Source organism: Bos mutus, chromosome 4, assembly GCF_027580195.1.
Source record: "Bos mutus isolate GX-2022 chromosome 4, NWIPB_WYAK_1.1, whole genome shotgun sequence".
NCBI lineage: Eukaryota > Metazoa > Chordata > Mammalia > Artiodactyla > Bovidae > Bos > Bos mutus.
The window spans coordinates 89,411,376-89,433,392 of NC_091620.1; the positions used below are offsets into that span (position 1 = coordinate 89,411,376).

At 35.1% G+C, this 22,017-nt stretch overlaps 1 protein-coding gene across 1 annotated transcript in view; it reads right to left on the minus strand.

Annotated features, from left to right (window-relative positions):
* Positions 1-22,017, minus strand: part of ITGB8 (integrin subunit beta 8) — a 98,423-nt gene that overhangs the window by 23,934 nt on the left and 52,472 nt on the right. The window contains exons 4-7 of the mRNA XM_005908372.2: positions 18,294-18,540; positions 16,791-16,956; positions 16,047-16,205; positions 2,772-2,867 (exon numbers count right to left, since the gene is read on the minus strand). Coding sequence (XP_005908434.1) covers positions 2,772-2,867; positions 16,047-16,205; positions 16,791-16,956; positions 18,294-18,540 — 668 coding nt within the window. The remainder of the gene's footprint in view (positions 1-2,771; positions 2,868-16,046; positions 16,206-16,790; positions 16,957-18,293; positions 18,541-22,017) is intronic.

The window sequence follows — 22,017 nt, forward strand, 5'->3', positions numbered from 1 at the left end:
TGCTTGTCCAGACAGGAGAAAAAAAATCAAAGTCACAAATGGAAGTTTCATTGAACAGGTGTTCTGATGGTCCATAAAAAAATGGACTCTAGGTATTCCTAGTGAGAAAATGAGAATTAGTAAAGGCTTAAAGGTTTACCGAAGTTGTAGATTAACTAAGAATAGAGAAGTAACTAGTTTTACTAGAGTGAATGCTGCATATTTATATGGAATCAGATTATGAAAAGTCTTGAAATGCATTTATATATCATTTTATCATTCACAAGTGTCACTGAGTTCTTGCTGTATGACGGCTACTACTTGAACAATAAGCTACTACAAATAATTTAGTACCTCAGGTATAAGGGAAATATATTTGTCAGACATTTTAAAAGTCCATTTATATAACTTTTATTAAGTAGCATCATATGCCACTTTGGAAACGCTAAATTATTAGGCCACATAGTTTCTACCCTTAAGGATCTTACAGGAATGTAAATGACAGTTTCAAAAAATGATGTTCCCATGAAGCAATGGTCATATATATGGACCCTAATTCGAGGGATACAGAGCAGGCATTTGGGGGCTGGGGAAATTTGTCAGGGACTGTTTCCTGGAGGAGGTGATTCATGAGTTGTGTCTTCAAGGATGAGTAAGAGTTAACAACTAATAATGGAGAAAGGCTTCCAGGGATGGGAGATAAATAGCAAGAACAGAGTTACAAAGAAAAGAAAGAGCCTGGTGAGTGTGTTCACAGGAGAATTAGAAGCACGACTGGAGGGACAAGTTTAAGGCAGACAGCTTTGGGGGATGAGGTCAGCGAGGCAAGCAGGGACCCACTAGCCTCATGTGCCATAATAAAGGCTTGATCCTCTAGATCAGAGGAAACCACTGGAGCACTTTACTCAAAGTGTGATTCAAATAGCTTATCCTGCAGCCAGGTGAAAGGTGGATTTGGGAGATGGGTTAGGAAGGTGTTACAACTCAGACAAAGGTGATTAATAAAAATGTCTGTGAGCAACCAAACTGGGTGACTGCATGGCATACACAGGACTCAGCAGAGTTTGTTACGCTTTTAGAATCCATTGATTTTTACTTTGCATGCAATTCAGTTAATAACAAACCTGGTTTTATGGTTTAACAGTCAGTAGAAATTTTCTTAAAGGAGTAGGAAGAAACTGCTAGAGCCAATATCACCATCAAGAAGTAATAAATAGCAGACAAAAAAGAGCAAAACAATAAAAAGCTGCTCAGTGAGTTGAAATTCAATTTGAAATTTAAGCTTAGAGGTTAAGAACACAGGATTTAGGCTGTTAGGAAAGTATATAACCTCCCTAAATGCATTTGTTTCCTTCATCTTTAAAGTGGGCATATTAGTAATATTATCCTTCTTGTTAAGAGTTTTAAGAGTATCAAATGAATTAATGTTAATAAACTCAGTGCTTGACAACAGTAAGTACTCAAAAAGTGGGAGCTGTTACTATTGTTAGTAAAGTGATTTGGGCATTTAATTTGAGTCCGAGCTCTACTTCTGTGGATATAACAGCTGTTTCCTTAAAACGAATTCCATGGTATGTAAATTTTGGAAAACAGGGAATTACATCTTCACTGTAGGAAAGAAATGATACAATTGCTAAGGGATGAAATGATATAATTAAAGTAGCACTTTCAGATGATAAATGTAGTAGTCAGATATTAGGGAAACTGGTGACGGGAACACCAGCTTTGTGGCAAATGCAAATGAATTCAAGTAGCTGTTGAAACCAAAAGAAAAAATAGTTTATCTGAAATATTAAAAAAAAATAAGTAAAGGACATTGTGGGTACAAGGTAAAAGCAAAGACAACAAGGGAGATGAAGATCCAGTGACCAGACGTGTAAAGAAAATTAGGGTATCACGCCATTGTAGAAATGAAGAAAAGAGAGTTTCCTGGAAAAAAGAATCTAAAAGACTGCAAGGAAAGCTTTAGCAGGATCACAGAAGTTCTATTTTGGGGGTGACAGGAGGAATCCCATGGGGTGCTGCCAGAGTGACACAGGTGTCAAATGTCTATTCTGCTTGTAGGACTCACCCGGCTGAAAAGATTCTGGACAAAACCAAAATTATTCTTATGTAGCAAGGCTTTGACTGAGTCAGCCACTTCCATGGCTCCTCTTATTCCTTTATTAGATGACCTAGACAAAATCTAGGTATGTTGGTGCTAGATTTGTTGAAAAATACTGATGCTCCCCAATCTAATCTATTATAAAGATATGCCCATGGACTAGAATAAGCAGAAATGTGGACATGGTATAGTTGGGGTGTGAACTACGTTTCACCTGATAAAAGTCTTCTCCAATATTGTCACAGTCAGTACCAAGTCTGTCTACAATGCGGGAGACCGAGGTTTGATCCCTGGGTCAGGAAGATCCTCTGGAGAAGGAAATGGCAACCCACTCCAGTACTCTTGCCTGGAAAATCCCATGGATGGAGGAGCCCAGTAGGCTACAGTCCATGGGTTCGAAAAGAGTCGGACATGACTGAGCGACTTCACTTCATTTGACTTCAGTACCAAGTACTATCAGTGCCCTCACTAGATTCTAATTTTAGGTTTGCAAACATAGAATTTGTATTTATTTATACTTAAATGTTAACTTAGGGCACTGTGTAGTATACATTAGTTAATATAGTGTTAAATTTAGATTGTACAAAGTATAAGAACCCCAGAATCCTTACCTGGGGTTCTGAGAAGTATTCTAATTTTAACTACAGATGCAAAGATTTTAATTTTTACATTTTGGGAGTTAACATACCTTATACCAATGAAACTGTTTTCCTTGAACTGCAAAGATGACGTTAATATTGTTGTCTATTAACTTTTCTGAAAGTTGGCCTAGTGAGGGATGTTCCTGTAATGAAAAATGAGAAAATGAGATAAAGAAGGGAGTGAAATTTAGTGCATCAGTTCCATACACTTCCAAACATCTGTTATACAGAGAACTGTATGATTAACATAAAAATGTATTGGGTTGGGAAGGATTATTGTTTTACTAGAGGCATTTAAATTACTAAAAAAAATAAGGTTAACATCAAAGTATTAAGGATATTTTAAAGACAAAACTGCCATAAAAATATCAGAAGCTCAGAAAAATGAAGAGGGTTGCATTCAACATAGTACAAAGTCTTTAGTACCTTTTAGGTTAATGTTGGATTCCAAGTGACATAATTAAAAGATTATCTAATATTCAGAAACAGAGACATATTAGTGACAATCACATTCTGAGGTGAAATTCAGTAACAAGTGTTGAAATGCAAATATATTAATGTATATATGCATATGTATTTGATGGGCTTCCCAGGTGGCACTAGTGGTAAAGAACCTGCCTGCCAATGCAGGAGACACAAGAGACCCAGGTTCAGTCTCTGGGTTGGAAAGATCCCCTGGAGGAGAGCCCAGCAACCCACTTCAGTATTCTTGCCTAGAGAATTCCAGGGACAGAGGAGCCTGCTGGGCTACAGTCCATAAGGTTGCAGAGTCGGACACAACTGAAGCATCTTAGCATGCATGCGTGCAATATATATTTGCTGTGTAACATGGTGTAATACAAAGTCTATTTAAAAGAAGAAAATCCTGTATTCAAATCCTGGGTTGTCAGTTTATGATAAAAATTGTATCTAGCTGTACTAGGAATATTTTCTAATGGCAACAACTGCTTTTCAAATATTTTTGCTTTGACAAAAAATAATCAGAGTTTGCCAAGCATTCCCCCTTCTTAATTTTTAAAACCATTCATATTTTATGGAAAAATTAATCCACATGTTTTTGACCAGCTTATACTTAACACACATAAAATCAATATTTAAAAAGCAGTCCAAAATGTAAGCAGTTTTTGGAGCCTTCTTAATCTCTTTCTCCTTCTCAAGAACAGGGAAAATTATTTTTTCTCAGAAGATCATTAAGAAGGTCAGTGTATTTTTAAGCTTAAAAGAACACATTTTTTAACCCTATAAAGAACTGTTTTAAAAGAAAATTTTAAGTACCTTGAGGCCAATTTGTTAAAGTTACAAATGCTTAACAGATGTTTAAATAAACCATTGTTAACAAGAGAGTTGTGGATTAATGGCCATTGTTGAACCCTTTCCCCTTTCTCCCATGAAGCACAGTATCTTTTAAGTATTAAGTATTTTACCTTTTATGTCTTGTATTTCACTAGCAGGAATACTCCCTCTCAGCCAGCTGTCCTGGTTTGGTGACGTCACTACTTCTCAGCCTTAACTCCCCCTGTGCTGCTGCTGCTAAGTCACTTCAGTCGTGTCCGACTCTGTGCGACCCCATAGACAGAAGCCCACCAGGCTCCCCCGTCCCTGGGATTCTCCAGGCAAGAACACTGGAGTGGGTTGCCATTTCCTTCTCCAATGCAGGAAAGTGAAAAGTGAAAGTGAAGTCTCTCAGTCGTATCCAACTCTTAGCGACCCCATGGACTGCAGCCTACCAGGCTCCTCCGTCCATGGGATTTTCCAGGCAAGAGTACTGGAGTGGGGTGCCATCGCCTTCTCCATAACTCGCCCTCTATCTAACCCATTACATATTGTTTCTCTAAACGTTGAAAAAAATTAATAGAGATAACAAGAATTTCACGGCCAAAAGGGAGAAGAGAAAGCATTGTGCCAAAGCAGCGCCTAAGTAGTTAAGGGCAAAAGGATTCCTTTCACATTTTTCTTCTTCACCAACACCTTCACTGTGATTTGTGAGAAATAACTTAAAATGTCAAAAGGAAAGAGGAGGTAAGAAGGATTAAACGGAAACAGTTTTGGTTAAAGAAATAACGGTGTAGAGATGTATGAATTTTAATAATGTACCTATGTAGTGACAAAAAATAAGCATTTAAGATTCTCCATAAAAGTGAGATTCATTATAAAAAGGCATTGACTAAAGCATTACTTGAGTAATAGCAACTATTACCTAAAATGAGATTTGGGGTTTGTATCTGAACAGATGAAAGTTTCCATGCATAAATTATTAAAACTTGTAAAAAAACACTTTATACTGAACCTAATAGTGACCCACTTCACATTTATATTTTAAAAAAATGCAATTGTATTTAAAATTCAGGGCTCTCTCTGTTGAGCTGTATGAGATAGGACAAATGACCTCTCTGTGCTCAGTCTTCTCAACTATCAGTTTATAACCTGTGTTTCTTCTTTACCTAAAAATGATGATTTATATTATTTGTGAGAGGCTTCCCTGGTGGCTCAGATGGTGAGGTGTCTGCCTACAATGCGAGAGACCTGGGTTTGATTCCTGGGTCGGGGTGGGAGTCCCTGGAGGAGGAAATGGCGATCCACTCCAGCACTCTTGCCTGGAGGGTCCCATGGATGGAGGAGCATGATAGGCTACGGTCCATGGGGTCGCAAAGAGTCAGACACGGCTGAGTGACTTCACTTTCACTTTCCTCGTATTTTATAAATCTCTCTCCAGTTATAGCAAAATATTTTTTCTTTCTGCAAATCATACATACACCTGTGGTAGGTTGAATAATTTCTTCCCAAAACTTATGTCTACTCAGAAACTCAGAAATTAGGAAGAGGTAGGGAAGGATTTTTCTCTGGAATCTTCAAAAGGAGTGTGGCCTTGCTGACAACTTGATCCCTAACCTCTAGCCCTCAAAACTGTGGGAGAATTAATTTCTGTTGTGTTAAGCCACCAGTACTTTCTTATGGTAGTTCTAGGAAATTAATATAATGGCTTACAATTGTTTTTAACCATTGTAATTACTCTTTTAACTTGTTCATCTTCACCATAGTTTAGTTCTCCCAGTGATGTTCTTTTTCAGTAGTGTGTCCCCTGTATTACTCATAACCCGGTAAGCAGAAGTCTATTAATAGTTATTAAAATGAATGAATGAATAACTCAAAAAAAAGTTATACGATAATATAGAATTTGAAGTATTGCATATCATAATAAGATATGAAAAAATGTCTTGGTTAAGTGAAAGCACTCAATTATCTGGATTATTTTTTCATTACTTTTTATAAATCGATTTTTAGATGACAGATCATGAAAACAATCTGATAGCACAGATTTATTTAAAGATGAAGACTTATGTTTTGTCAGTCTCCATCTCTCCCATTGGCCTGTTTTTCTATCTATATGGCTGCACAGTAATAATCTCATAGGCCCGTGTTTCTCATCAGTGGCACTATTTACATTTTGTGTTGTGGTATGGGACTGTCCTGTGTGTTATAAGATACTCAGCGATGTTCCTAGCCTCTACCTATTAGATGCCAATATGTCCCTCCTCCCCTAGTTGTAACAACCAAAATACCTGTGGACATTGAAATATCTTCATGGAGGCAGGATACAAAATTGTTCTGGCTGAGAGCCATACCAGGAGCAGGGCCCTGGAAACAGACCACTTGGGGCTTCAACTCTTGGTTCTGCAACTATTAGCTCCATGACACTAGGAATCTGTCTTTACCTCTCTGTGATATAGTTTTTATATATGTAAAAGAGGTATAAATACTAGTATCTAGTATCTACTTCGCAGGGTTATGGTGGGGATTAAATGGGTTAACATGTGTTTAATTTACCATTTTCTAATTATTAAGCCCAAATTAATGATAAGTAGGGGCTCATGATTTTGGGTAGAATCCGGGAGTTGGTGATGGACAGGGAGGCCTGGCGTGCTGCGGTTCATGGTCACAAAGAGTCGGACACGACTGAGTGACTGAGCTGAACTGAACTCAGGGGCTCATGTCCTGATGTTACATTGCTTGTCATTTACCTAGACACTGCTATGTTGGGCTGTGTGACCACAGACAAGTTCCTGATTCTTTTAGTGCTTCCATCTTCTCACTTATAAAATGGAGGTAATAGCAATATCTATACTTCACTGGGATGATGGATGGTGCTCCCCAAGTGTAAAGGAGCAAATACCATAGCTGCTTAATAAAAGACAGCTTTCAGTAAAAGACATTTGGAGACCATTACTAAAGGCTAGATGCTGGGCTGTTGGATATGCTTTGACTTGCCTCATGTATTTACCTTTTGCACCTGGTTCCTGAAGTGTTTGAATTTGTGGCTCCTGTCAACATGGTGTCCATTGCATTCTTGATATCCTTAGTTAGTGAATGAGGGGCATGGACTAATTATTTTTTGTAAGCTGTTCAATGAGAATGGTAATAAAAATTTTCTGCGTTTTTAAACATGATTTAACCAAACATAATTTATTTAGAACATTATATTTCATAAATATTTTCATCAGTTTTTGTTTTTGTTGAGTTACTTTGGGAAATCATTATTTTTTCTCATTTTTAGGGGCATTAGAAGCAGTGTGAGTCTACTTTGAGCCTAGCCCAGGTGATTCTATGTGCAACTTTGCTTTCACTTTTTAGGAAAAAACAAACAAACGAACACCTAAATACTGTTCACATAAATACTTTCCCGGCTAGTTTTCTGCAAGCATGAGAAGCATTCAAATTAGGTCTACTCTAATTTTATTATTGAAGTCCTTATTGTTCACATGGCATTTACAGTTCTAAACAGATCGTAGAGTAGCAAGCTAAAATCGGGCATTTTGTTAGTTTTAAAAGCTGTGATATATATATATATATATATACATACATACATACACACACACACACGTACATATTATTTTAATTGAAGTGTAGTTGCTTTACAATATTATATTAGTTTCAGGTGTACAACATAGTGATTCACTGTTTCTATAGATTATAAGCAATTAGCTATAATAGCCTAGCCTACAAAATATTAGCTATATTCCCTGTGTTGTACGTTACATCTTTGTATCTTATTTTACCTAATAATTTGTACCTCTTAATCCTTTTATCTTATCTTGCCCCTCCATCATCCCTCTCCCTGCTAGTAACTACCAGTTTGTATCTGTGAGTCTGTTTCTGATTTGTTATAGTCATTCATTTGTTCTTTTTTCAGATTCAACATATGAGTGAAAATGTTCAGTATTTGTCTTTGTCTGACTCATTTTACTCAACATAATACCCTCTAGATCCATCCATGTTATTGCAAATGGCAATAGTTCATTCAAGAGTTGCATGACACTCCATTGAAATATATATATATATACCACAAACTTCATTTATCTCTTGATGGCCAGATTTCTTTCCTATCTTGACTTTTGAACACAGTGCTCCTATGAAGATTGAGGTACATAGATCTTTTTGATTTTCATTTTCTTCAGATATATATGCCTAGGAGTGGAATTGTTGGATCATATCTTAGTTCCATCTTTAATTTTTTGAGTAATCTCAGTACTGTTTTCCATAGTGGCTGTACCAATTTAAATTCCCACCAACAATGCACTATGATTCCCTTTTGTTTACATTCCTCTTCTATATTTGTTATTTGTGGTTTTTTTGATGATAGCCATTCTGACAGGTATGAGGTGATATCTCACTGTGGTTTTATTTTGCACTTCCCTAATGATTAGTGATGTTGAACATCTTTTCACATGCCTGTTGGCCATCTGTATTTCTTCTTTGGAAGAATGCCTATTGAGGTCTTTTGCCCATTTTTAAAATACATGTGTTTGTTTTTCGATATTGAGTTGTATTAACAGTTAATATATTTTGGATATTCACCCCTTGTTAGACATATCATTTGCAAACATCTCACATTTAGTAGGATGCATTTTCATTTTGTTGATGGTTTCTTTTGCTGTGTAAAAGCTTTTCAGTTTGATTAGGTTCCATTTGTTTTTATTGCTTTTGTTTCCCTTGTCTGAGGAGACAGGTCTGAAAAATAGTACGAAGATCTTTGTCAAAGACCATACTGCCTGTGTTTTCTTCTAAGAGTTTTGTGGTTTCTGGTCTTACATTTAGGTCTTTAATCCATTTGAGTTTATTTTTTAAAATGATGTGAAAAAAGAATGTTCTAGTTTTATTCTTTTGAATGTAGCTGTCAGTTTTCCCAGCACCATTTGTTGAAAAGTCTGTCTTTTCTGCACTGTATATTCTTGCCTCATTTGTCATACATTAATTGACAATATGTGCATGGGTTTATTTTTGGACTGTCTATGTATCTGATCTATATGTCTGTTTTTGTGTCAGTACATACTGTTTTGATTGCTGTAGCTTTGTGGTATAGTCTGAAGTCAGGGAGAATGATACTTCCAATTTTGTTTTTTTCTCTCAGTATTTCTTTGGCAAGTTGGGGTCTTCTGTGATTGTATATAAATTTTAGAATAATTTCTTTTAGTTATGTGAAAAATGCCATTGGTAATTGAGAATTTGCATTACATCTTTGGGTAGATGGCTTTGGGTAGTATGGCCATTTTAACAATACTAATTCTTCCAATTCAAAAGCATGGGATATCTTTCCATTTCTTTCTGTCAATTTCAATTTGCTTCATCATGTTTTATAGTTTTCAGAGCATAGGTCTTTCACCTTCTTGGTTAAGTTTATTCCTAGGTATGTTTATTCCTTTTGATGCAAATTTAAATAAAGTTGTTTTCTTGCTTTCTGTTCCTGAGAAAATATATACTAATATATTATTAGTGTATAGAAAAGTAACAGATTTTGTATATTAATCTTGTACCCTGAAATTTTACTGAATTAATTCATTAGTTTTAATAGTTTTTTGATGGAGACTTTATGGTTTTCTATATATAGCATCATGTTATCTGCATGTAGTGATATAATGATTTATGTTGATCAGAGATATTGACCGGTATTTTTTTTTTTTTTTTTGGTATTGTTTTTGTTTGAGTTTGGTTTCAGGGTAAAGGTGGCCCCATAGAATCAGTTTGGAAGTGTTTGAAAGTGAAAAACATGAAAGTGAAAGTTGCTCAGGAAATGATGTTTTCTTTTCACTTCTTGGAAATAGTTTAAGAAAGATAGATATTAACTCTTCTTTGTATGTTTGGTGGCATTCTCCTGAAGCTCTTTGGTCCTGGACTTTAGTTCGGGAGGTTTTGATTATTGATTCAGTATCAATACTAGTTAATGATCTGTTCAAATTATCTATTTCTTCCTAATTCAGTCTTAGAATATTGTGTGTTTGTAGGAAATTACCTATTTCTTCTAGTTTGTCCAATTTGTTGGTATTAACTGTTCTTAGTATTCTCTTATGATCATTTGTATTTCTGTGATTATAGCAGAACTTCTCTTTCATGTCTTATTTTATGTATTTGGGTACTCTCTTTTTTTTTTCTTAATTATCCTGGTCAACAACTTATTAATTTTATCTTTAAAAAAAAAACAGCTCTTGGTTTTGTTGTTCTTTTCTATTGTAGTTTAATAAATTAAATAAACATCAATTTATTTATTTCTGCTTTAATCTTTATTATACCCTTCCTTTTGCTGACTTTGGACTTTGTGTTTATTTTCCTAATTCCTTTAGATGGTAAGTTAGGCTGCTTATTTAAATTTTTCCTAATTTCTTGATATAGGCCTGTACTATAAACCTCCCTCTTAGAACTGCTTTTGGTATATCCCATAGATTTTAGAGTATTCTGTTTCCATTTTTATTTGTTTCAATTTATTTTCTGATTTCCTCATCAATTTCTTTATTGACCACTGATTTCTTACTAGCATATTGTTTAGTCTCCATGTCTTTGTTCTTTTCCCACTTTTCTGTCTATAAGTGATTTCTAGGTTCATGTCATTGTGGTCAGAAAAGATGCTTGATATAATTTCTATCTTCTTAAATTTGTCGAGGCATTTGGCATGTGGTCTCTGGAGAATGTTTCATGTATACTTGAGAAGATTGTGCATTCTGCTATTTTTGGATGGAATGTCCTGTAGATACCTACAACTGTCTAATGGTTCATTTAAGGCCACTGTTCCCTTATTGATTTTCTGTCTGGATGATCTCCCCAGTGATGTCATTGGGATGGTAAAGTGTCCTACTATTATTGTATTACTGTCCATTTCTTTCTTTATTTCTGTGTGTGTGTGTATTCCTATACTGGGCACATATATGTTAATAAGTGTAATCTCCTCTTGTATGGATCCCTTTATCATTATATAATATTTAATGCCCTTATTTGTCTTATGTTACAGACTTTCTTTTAAAGTCTACTTTGTCTGATACAGGTCTGCTGCCTCAGCTTTCCTTTGTTTCCATTTGTATAGAGTATCTTTTTTCAACCCCTTACTTCCAGTCTGTGTAACTGTAGCTCTCACTTGAGTGTCTTACAGCAGCATGTTAGATAGTTGTTGTTTTTTTTTTTTTTATCCAATGAGCCACCTTATGCCCTTTGATTGGAGCATTTTGCCCATAGATATTCAAAATTATTGTTTGTAGGTATGTGCTTATTGCCATTTTGTTACTTTTTTCTGGTTGTTTCTCTGTTTTGTCTTCTTGTTTTAGTCTGTTCCTTTGTAGTTTGATGATTTGCTTTAAGTAGTATGCTTGTGTTCATCTCTTTTTAGTTTTAGTCTCTTTTTAGTTTAGTATTAGACTTTAGTTCATCTCTTTTCATTTTAGCTTTTGTATACCTATTGTAGGTGTTTGATTTGTGGTCACCATGGAGTTCATATATGTTGATGTGTAACTATGTCTGCTTGTTTTAAGCTGATAGTCATTTAAGTTTAAACGTACTGTAGAAGAGCTAAATTTTTTACTATCCCCTTTCTACCTTTTGTGTTTTTGATATCATGTTTTACATTTTCATGTCTATCCCTTAACTACTTATTATAGTTTTAGTTGATTCTATAATTTTGTCTTTTAACCTTTTCACTAGCTTATTTAAGTAGTTGAACTACCATGTTGCTATATATCTGCCTTTACCAGTGGTGTTTCCCCCTTCCTATAATTTATTACTTTGTTACAGCCTTTTCTTTTTCATTTAACATGTTAAGTTTGGATAATATTGATTAACTCTCTTAGTTTGGCTTATCTGAGATGCTCTTTATATATCCTTCAATTCTGAATGATAACTTGCTGTACAGAGTATCCTAGCTTGTAGGGTTTTTTTTTGTTTCAGCACTTTTAAGTGTGTCATGTCACTCCCTTGTTTTATAAAACTTGCTGTAAAATCAGCTGATAGCCTTATGGGTGTTCCCTGTATGTGACTCTGTTTTTCTCTTGCTGAAAGTTCTCTCTTACCTTAAACTAAAAGTTGTAACAATATTTAAAAAAAAATTGCATATAAACTTAAAACTTTCTAGGTGCTTTTTGCCTGGGTGAAATTCCATTTACTTTGCTGATGGTGCATGTTCATAAAACCCAGAAGTGCTAACAGTCTAAACTAATCTTATCTGTTTAATTTTGAAAATTTTTTATACAGTGTTAAGCAGAGAAAAACGAAGTATGAGTCAGGAAATAGGGTGAAAGTTTTGATTATATGCTTTAGTTTAGCCATATTAGAATTAACTTTATTATTCTTATGACATATTAGTAATTTCTATGAAACTAAATAAATTAAAGGACTTCCGGGAGTTAAATGAGAGGAGGAGTGAAAAATCACTGACCTTAAAATGATGAGGCACAAAAAGAAAAAAAAAAAGGTTCAGAGACAGAAACACCAAATCTAAGCTACTAAATACAATTAGCAGTGTGGTAGGATCTCGCCTATTTGCATCTCTCCGTGAGAACTGAGAGTCACAGCAATATTTAAAAATCTCATTAATAATGGTTCATTGTGTGACCTGTTTGCCTCTTCCAACTACTTGCTCCCTGGGCCCGTTTCATTGTTATTGGAGACTCTGGCGTTACTCTTAGTTGAGGGTGGGGGTGAATGGTTGTGAAGAGGGCTCTGAATGAGGTTGGGAATCACCCTGGAGGAGCTGGGTAGGGAAACAGGATGAAATTCTAAAGCCTCAGTATCAACAACTTGTCTTCTACACCATTAATAATTTTTATACTAACCTCTACCATTTTAGAATTAATTTTAAAATTTTAAACTGTTATAAATTATAACTGGTAAATTATAAAACTATATTACTACTCAAGTTTTTCATTCTGGCACTTAGAGAAAAAGCAGTGGAAAATGTAATTTAGTTAATACTATAACATTATTTGCCAATGGTCATATATAAAATATAACAATGTTTAAATATAAATTATTTAAAATTTTATCTCATTGTGTAATATACATAAGACCAATTATCTACTTTATTTTATTTATTCTATAAGTAAGACTGCAACTAGAAAGTAGAGTAAAATTTACACCAAGAACTTCACCACCTTATTTCTTCTAGGTATCCCTTGAGACAGTATGGCAAAGTAGTTAAGAATACATATTTATTAAAAGATTGAACTGGATTAAACCCTGATTCTGCCACTGATTAACTTTTTAGCTGTGTGTCCTCAGTCAAGTCTCTTAATTTCTTATACCCTCAGTTCTTCTGTTTATAAAAGAAAGATAGTTATGACTACCTTACCAAGTTGTTATAAAGATAAATTTCATATAGTATGCACTGTACTGTATGCAGTATACTGATACTGTATGTAGCAACAGTGATTTCAGTTAATAAAACCTCAAATCATGGTAGATGTTACTATTCTGAAATTCACATTGATCCTCATGAAATAGCTATGTGAATAAGCAGTAGAACTCTGGATGATGTAAATTAGACATATGAAATGCCTTTTATCAATTATTACCTTTTATAAATGAAAGAACCAGAGTCTTGGACCAAGAGGCCCAGATACTATTCAACATTACTGGTATTGGCTGCTGGAGATAAAACTAAGAAGCAAAATATTTTATTGCTTATCTAAACTTTATCTTTTCAAATTCCTCTATAATGGCTGAATAGGAGAGAATAGAAGTCGTTTTAATATGAGCAGATAAATGTGCTTAGAGTTAGGCTCAGGGTAGCTTTGGATAGAGGAGTTTTCAGAGCAGTAGTACATCTTGTGTGTATAAATGCACAGTCAAGGGATCAATCAAAATGCTTCCATTTCTTTTGTTTTAGGACAGTGTCCCTGGAAATGAAGGGAATAAGACTTCTTAGGAAAGGCATCCTTAAAACACAGGCCTGGGATAAATGAGGTAAAATATTCTTCGAAGGTAGTAGCAATATTGGTTTATTCAGTAGCTATCAGTGACATGTGGAAGGTATCAGTGACATGTTCATTCTTTTAAGTAGGTAAAACAGTGTTCAAGAAGACAAGTACATTTCATGATAGTTTGTCCAAATTCCTGATATATGAGTCCAAACACGGTGTAAAATTCCATCAGAATTATACTTTGTTTCTATAAGGTTATATGGCATGGAATATGTCTAAAAGTATGAGAACATTTCTTTGCCTTAAGGAATCCTTCCTAGATGAGCAGCAGCACCATCTAAAGTACAGTTGTGGAGAGCTGACTTCAGTGACTTGGCAAAAATTTAAAAGGATAATTGCAATGCAGTTTGCGAATAATGTAATTATTATTTTTCCTTAAAAGAAAGCTTCTACTTTTCTCACAATAGAATGGTTCCTCTTGTCTTCTCTCAACTCCCAGTAAATGAATTAGAACTCTATCTCAGATTAAAAGAGATTGAACAGAAGGAAAGATAATAAATGACTAAAATGGATGAATCTACTGAAGTGAAATGTGACTGTAGGAGAGAATCAACAATGAGAAAGACACTAAGGGAATAACTCCAAATCCTAGATTTTAAAATTCAAATTCTAGGTACTTTAAAAATCTTTAAATGTTGAGGTTGCTTTCAAGAATCTAAACCAACCAAGGGTTAATCTTGTTTTATGTGGTAATGCAGTTGTTCCTTTAGACTTTCAAAAAGTCTGGTAGGGCATTTAAGATTAACTAACTAAAACTATTTAAATTTCACTTATAGGAACCACACACATTTCATCATAATTTATATGCTTCTGATATTACATTTCCCAAACTGTGCATGAGGTGTCTTCAAGCACTGTGGTGCACTCACCAGGGTGCTGCAAAATATCTTAAATATTTAAGGGAAGCATAGTAATACTTGACATCTGTCAAGTATCCGTGAACTACCAGCTGGAAGTGGTTCACTGCTTTATGATTACATTTGGCTCTGTTCTTTTACATGATGTCATATCTTAGCAAAACTAAGCAGCATGAAAATCAGTATGTAACAGAAAATGAGGGTGGCTATGTCCTGTTTGATTCCAAGGCTTGGGAAGTTCCCATTATAACTAAGAATGACACAAATGATTCATCTGTATTATTGTTTTAACTGGCTACTAGGTTTTTAGAACATAAATAGTTATGTTATTTGGCCCTAACTACTCAATAAACAGAACTGTCAGGCTGTCTGTTTGTTTTGCCTATGTGTACCAGGGTAAAGATTACTAAGAGCTAGGTGCCACAATATAAGAAAGTTTGGAAGCTTTTGTTCTAACATTTGCATGCATGTATAAACAGGGATCACATCAAAAATAAATGATGCTTTATGCAATTGATTTTCTACATGTAGAATAGCTAATTCTGGGAAATACGGCTCTAGGAGATTGTATTTAAATATATGATTCAGAGGTGAAACTAACCCTCAGGAAGCTCCCTTCTCCAGGGGATCTTCACGACCCAGAAATCAAACCCAGGTCTTCAGCATTGCAGGTAGATTATTTACCATCTGAGCCATCCAGGGAAGCCCAAATACAGATAAACTTCAGAAGGAAGGAGTGAAATATAAAATATTGAAAGCCAACCTTGTTTTACTCCTTTTCCCCCCTAGTCTCTACTTAGATTCTGTTTTTCTCTGAGGATTCCTCAGGCCAAATACACTTTTCTTCATCTCTAATATGTTTTTCAATACTAACCCTGTAGAACTAGCTACAAGTAGTCAGGCAAACATATATGTATATGCTCTTTTCCTTTGAAGGTTCTTCAGTTGCCTAAAAAAGTAAGCTTTTCTATCACTTTTATTTTCATAAATTACACATTGTTTTGTAGGACATTAGAGAGTCAGCTACTAGATGTTATCCATGTATTTCAGCCTTACATTTTATTGATCAAAATTTATAGATTGCATTGTTCTGTAACTTGTCTCTCATGACTTGTCCTGACTCTGGATCATGACCCTTTAGGTAATTTCTTGGTACAGGGACAGCTGAATTTGCCAATTTAAACTTATACTAACCCAAAGAGTCATAATTACTAATAGGCTATTGTTACTCTACCATGCTTGTTGATCTGACGTAGACGTTGTTTTTCAGATGGCAGTTTCCGTCATTTGGCACCACTATGCCTGCCAATTTGCTATCGAGAGCAAGATGAGACGTCTGATCTGTCATCACCAGCAGCAATCTTTTGGCTTCTTTTCGCCATCCAATATGACTCTTAAAATAAACATGTAATTAGATCTTGTACAATCACATAGATCTTTACTGTGGTCTGTATCTCAAGTAAACATTAAATATAAGTTAACAAACATTAAGTCAGGCTAGAGTTATGTGCATAAATTCAATGCTGTTTCACAAATAGCATTAACTTTTATTTGTATATCCTCTTCCACAGCCATTAAACCACACTAGTTCCTGGCAAGAGACTTCTGGTGTTCCAACAGAGGAAGAAAAGGCCAGGTTTACAAAGTTCAGACTGCCTAATGTGATGTGAGTAGGACAACAAGCTATTTCTGGTTTTTCCTTGCAGAGTAGTGAGAGAAAAGAGCAGCCCTTTTGGAAATGATTTTCCGAGAACATAAGTTTTTCTTTCCCTTATATCTTTTCCTATTTATAAACTTTTCCTAATTTAGTCCCTCTGTCCTGAACACATACCAAAATGAGTATCATTGGTGACAAACAAGAGGTAGGAGAAGAATGTATTCTTTTATGCAATGTTTCACTCCACAAATCACAGAGAAATCATAAATTCTTGGGGAATTTTATATCTGAGCAAATACTCAATAATATGAAACTTCTTACCTCACAGACAGCTGCCTGAAGCATAGCATCAAAACCTCCTTCAGGTGTATCTATATTTCCAGAGATCTTCTGTCTGTGAACTGCTTTTTCAAACTCAGTGATGTTCTCCGTCAAAGACAGCACATGGATGTACCCATGGGGAGGCATACAGTCTAAGTTGTAGTCACTGTATGAGTAAAGAAGAAATGCAAATTGTTCTGCTGTGTGTCCTTCAAAGATCCGAAATATTACTCATGTAAAAGTGTGTGGTTGATGTGAGAAGGGAATACTTTATTTTTGCCAATAAAACTTTATTAGAGAAAAATCTATATTTTATAAAATCAGAGAAAAGCTCAATATTGCTGAATATTTCTTTGCAGGTAGGAATATAATGGCTTGGTTTCAAAACATAAAGAAGATTAAGCATGTTCCTTTAATATAGGACACCTAAGGGCTTTTATTATGCTAATATATACTATTGATTTTTAAGAGGAGATGAGAATTTTCAGTGATTTCCTATCACATTTGTTCATGGAACAACTGAAAAACACTTTGGGGAAATATTTTTAGGAATTTTGTTAAAATACTATACTTTTGTTAGATATTTTAAAATATTTTGCTAATTTTAAAGTGATTCTTGTAGAATCATTGATGAATGGTCAAAATTCATAAAAATTGTTTTGAGAATTCCATGATGTCCTCAAAGGTAAGGATTATTTCTCAGGTGCATCTGTGCTTGGGGAGAAGGTGTATGAAGCTCCATATGGAGATGCATCAGTCTTTTTCCACTACAACAGACAGCAGGGCTGTTTTGGTAAATTAGACTATACCCTGTAAAGTGATTTGGACAACGTATGGAAGTCAGAAAGAAGATGATAAAATTAAATGTTTTGTTAAGGAAGAACTGGATACATTTATATTTGCTCTTCAAAAATTCAACAGGCTAAATGTTGTGTGAGAAATTCGTATTTTAAAGGTCGGTTTTCCTTTCTTTGTAGGGCACACACTATTTATAATCAGCCTTCCAAAATGATAAGAAAAAGAACTCTTTTTAGCAAACAAATCCTCATCTTTTGACCTACCTACCCTCCATGTGCTAGCTGAGTTTTCTTTGAAATAACATTATAAGCAATGTAATTATAAACACAGTCATAATACAGTAATGGAAATGTAGGTGCAATACTGGCAAAATAAGTACTTTAAAAATGATAAGCCTTGCTTCAGCAAATTTGGAGCAATAAAAAAAAAGAAATACAGAATATTCAAAGAGGTATTTACATATATGGTAGCCTGATTATTGAATGTTTGTAATAAAAACTAAGTGAAAAAATATAAAAATAAAAGCCCCCTTCAATCTTAGAAGTTTTCAGATAGGAATGTCCTTCCTCTATAAATATTTTTATTTCTCATTTAATTAAAACAAAAACAGATAATTTAGTAAGTCCTTGATATAAAACCAAAATGAGATTTTACAAGGTTTTAAACTTGTTTAGCATTAGGAAGTCCATGTCTAGTATTAGATACCTGCATTGATTATGAATTCTTTCTGGATGGATACTAATGTATGGTGAAACTGTTTTATCAACGTATGAGCCAAATCCAAGGCGAAAGTCACGGGAGAAAAATGCCATTTTTCTAGATAAATCATTTCCAACTGAATTTAATTTTTCAATATTATTGTGCATTGATGCTGAGACATCAACCAGATAATAAAGATCCACAGGATATTTCTTCAGAGGATGAATTTTCAGCATAAAATTAGCTTCAGCTCCTAGTTCAAAGAAAGACAAACATAGTGTAGTATTCATTTTTAACATCTCAGGTTAAGCTATCAATAAATCAGTCACATTTTAGATATAGAACAGTGATCACTAATTTGTGCATAATGAAGGAAATTGGGAATATTCTGGAATAATTTTAAGGCAGTTAGAAGAACATACCAATGTTTTAGTCTCCAACTTCTACAAAGCATTTCTCATAATTCTATGGGGCAAAGATAACAGCAAACAAAGCAACTCAATATAAATGTAATAGGGAATATATTTATCACCATATGAACCTGCATTTCTAGTGTCTAGTAAAGCACAGCCCAGACATCAAGCAGCATTCTATTATGAGAGACTAGAAGAATGTGTTTGTTTGCAGGTGACTTTTAGGTTTGAAGACATCCAGAAAGGCATTCTAAGAAAATTTACCCCTTATTAGATGCAGGTGTAAATTAATTCTTTGGGGTTAAGGCATATTTATGTATGAGATGCAGAAACTCAGGTACTAAGAAGTACATTAAGCTATTCAGAATACTTACTACCTCATCATGAGTTGTTTGATAAGATTCTTCCCAACCATTATTTGTAAGAAAAAATGAGACAGTGGTCTAAAGAATGATATGCAGCAGCCACACTGAGAACCTAAGCTATGTAGGGGACTGCATTTGTCCAGTGCATAATAAGTGCTTAATAAACATATATGTTGAAGAGGGATCACAGAGGCAAAGGAACTGGATGAGAAAGTCACCATAAGGAGAATTGTTGGAGCCTCCAAAAGACAGCTGTCTTTGCATTACAGTTTTATTTAGTTCTCTGTCCATTATCATGTGATACAAAGATCTGATACCTTTCAGAATGAGTACTTCTGTGTTTAACTTTTTAAAGTACGTGGTAAAAAGTTATCAATTTAAATACAGACAATTTGTGAATTTTACTTTTTTAAACAATAAAGCAAATTCTTTGTAAGTCATTAATTATTTGTATATGGGGAATATTTTGAATGGAAAAAAATGAATAAATACCAATTCGAGTACATAATTAGTAACCTGATCTACTTATGAAAAAGAATCCTATAATTTATCAAGTCATTTTCAGTCTTAATATGCTTAAATATATAGCATATTTTAAGCATAATAATAACAAAATATAGCATAAGAATAACAACATTATAAACTTATTTAATAGTTCAAATGTTTTTCAGCCAGATTATGGAATGTATTCAAAATAGAAAGCTTTTTGGTTTATTAATATTAATTATGGGAGAAAGTGGCTTATTATTCCTAAATTTGCCTTTACATGCAGGAAAATTCTTTATTATAACATCTCTGTTTCATCAGCCTGAGTTTGGGAGGAGAAATTGGGTTTGCATAGCCCAGCCCAGTCAACTTTCTCACTCCCTGTTTTTAGGAGCTGGGCTGCCTACAGAGAGCATATATTCAGTTCTGCTTTCTAAGTATATGGTGAAAAAGCCTACCCATGGAAGTGACCTGAAGTTTGGGTAGAGAAGTTTAATTCAGGAGAATGATAGAATCAGGTAGACAGAGCTGAATTGATGAAAAATAGAAATGGAGTATATTGGGAAGTGTAGTTCATGTGTAGGAACTTGGGTTTTAATATGTGGGTCAGCATTTAATTTTTTTTTAATTTGTGTAGTTGTTTTTTAACTGTTGACTTAGGCATATGGCTGGAGGCATTAGGCACTGGCCACATGGTATTTTCACCTTGATGGATCATTGTAGTTTATGTTGGCTCTGCCTAAAGATGAATGGCTGCCTATTTTGACAGAGTCACTGAAAAATACATCAGATATTCAGTGTATTGTGTGAGTTGTTATATTGTTGGTTGGTTATCGCAGCCACAGGCAGAGTCTGTACAGAATCAACAAAAGCACAGTCCTTGGAGGCCTGAGCTATTCAGGGAGCTCCAGCCATTCAGGGGCCTTGGCTTCCCTGGTGGCTCAGACGGTAAAAGCACCTGTTTGCAATGAAGGAGACCCAGGTTCAATCCCTGGGTCGGGAAGATCCCCTGGAGAATGAAATGGCAACCCACTCCAGTATTCTTGCCTGGAAAATTCCATGGATGGAGGAACCTCGTAGGCTACAGTCCATGGGGTCGCAAAGAGCCGGACACAACTGAGCGACTTCACTTTTGCTTTTCAGCACGTATCAACTGCTTACAGCTGAGCAAGCAAATCCTAGGCTCACTAGCCTCAGTAAAGACAGCTTTTAGGAACCCTTGCCAAGTGACCAGGTTTAGAGGGTGCAGTCTGCTGTGGCTTGATTTCGGATTACATAGATGCTGGCATTAGCGCATGTACCTGGGTCAGTTGAAGACCTCAGCATGAACTGACACCTGAGTAAGACAAATTTTCACCATAGGAGAAAGGAAAATTTTTCTGTACACAGGACTTGTACTCGTTGCTGGAGAGAACAATAATTGCTACTTTAAAACTGCAAGGCACTTGAGTTTCTTAAAAGGTTTTAGCTTTAAGCAGTGAGCTTAAGGTGGGCAGCCCTAAATAGGCTAACCCCAGACCATTCTGCTTGTTAAGGAAGAAGCTGAAGGGGCCAAGCTTAGATTACCATATTTTGCTGATGAGCAAATGACACTCCATGACACTACCTTGTTACGCTCTCAAGTTGTCTTTGGATTGGATAACTGAATATGAAGCAGAAACCTTCTCTTCATATAGGCAGTAGATATAAATACCTTTTCATGGGAATATGGATACTATGTCCCTTGATAAAATCCTCATTCAGTTCATAGTGGGGTTCCATCAACACTGGGCTCAAAGGGAAAATGACATTAAAAAGGTTTTGAATATACTGAATGAGAAAGAATCAAATCTAAAAATAAAACAATATCTGTGGCTATCACCATTGTAATATAAAGTCCAGCGGAAAAGTCTTAAATGCTACTCTGAGAGAGGAGTTACATGGGGGTGGATTATTTTAGTGAGTAAGAGCTACTAACTGAAGTGATCTATCGAAAATATTTACCACAATATTTGGTATCTAGTAAATTCCCAGATGGCATTAGTGGTAAAGAACCCGCCTGCCAATGCAGGAGACATAAGAGACACTGGTTTGATCCATGGGTCTGGAAGATCTGCTGTAGGAGGGCATGGCAACCCACTCCAGTATTCTTGCATGGAGAATCCCATGGACAGAGGAGCCTCGAGGGTTACAGTCCACAGGGTCGCAAAAAGTCAGACACAATGAAGTGACTTACCACGCACACACAAATATATGGACACTAGTAATTATTACCATTATTGTTACTACTAGATTCTAAGCAACATTAGGATAAAAACTGTTTATTCATCTCTGAAGCCTCTGATTTGGTACATGCATAGCCACTCATAAATGTTCTTTAAACTATAATTGAAGAATATTTTCATACAGCATTTGAAAAGGCCCACATGTACACCATAGTAAGAAGCTGATATTTATAATTTCTTTCACATAGTTCAGGAGATCTTA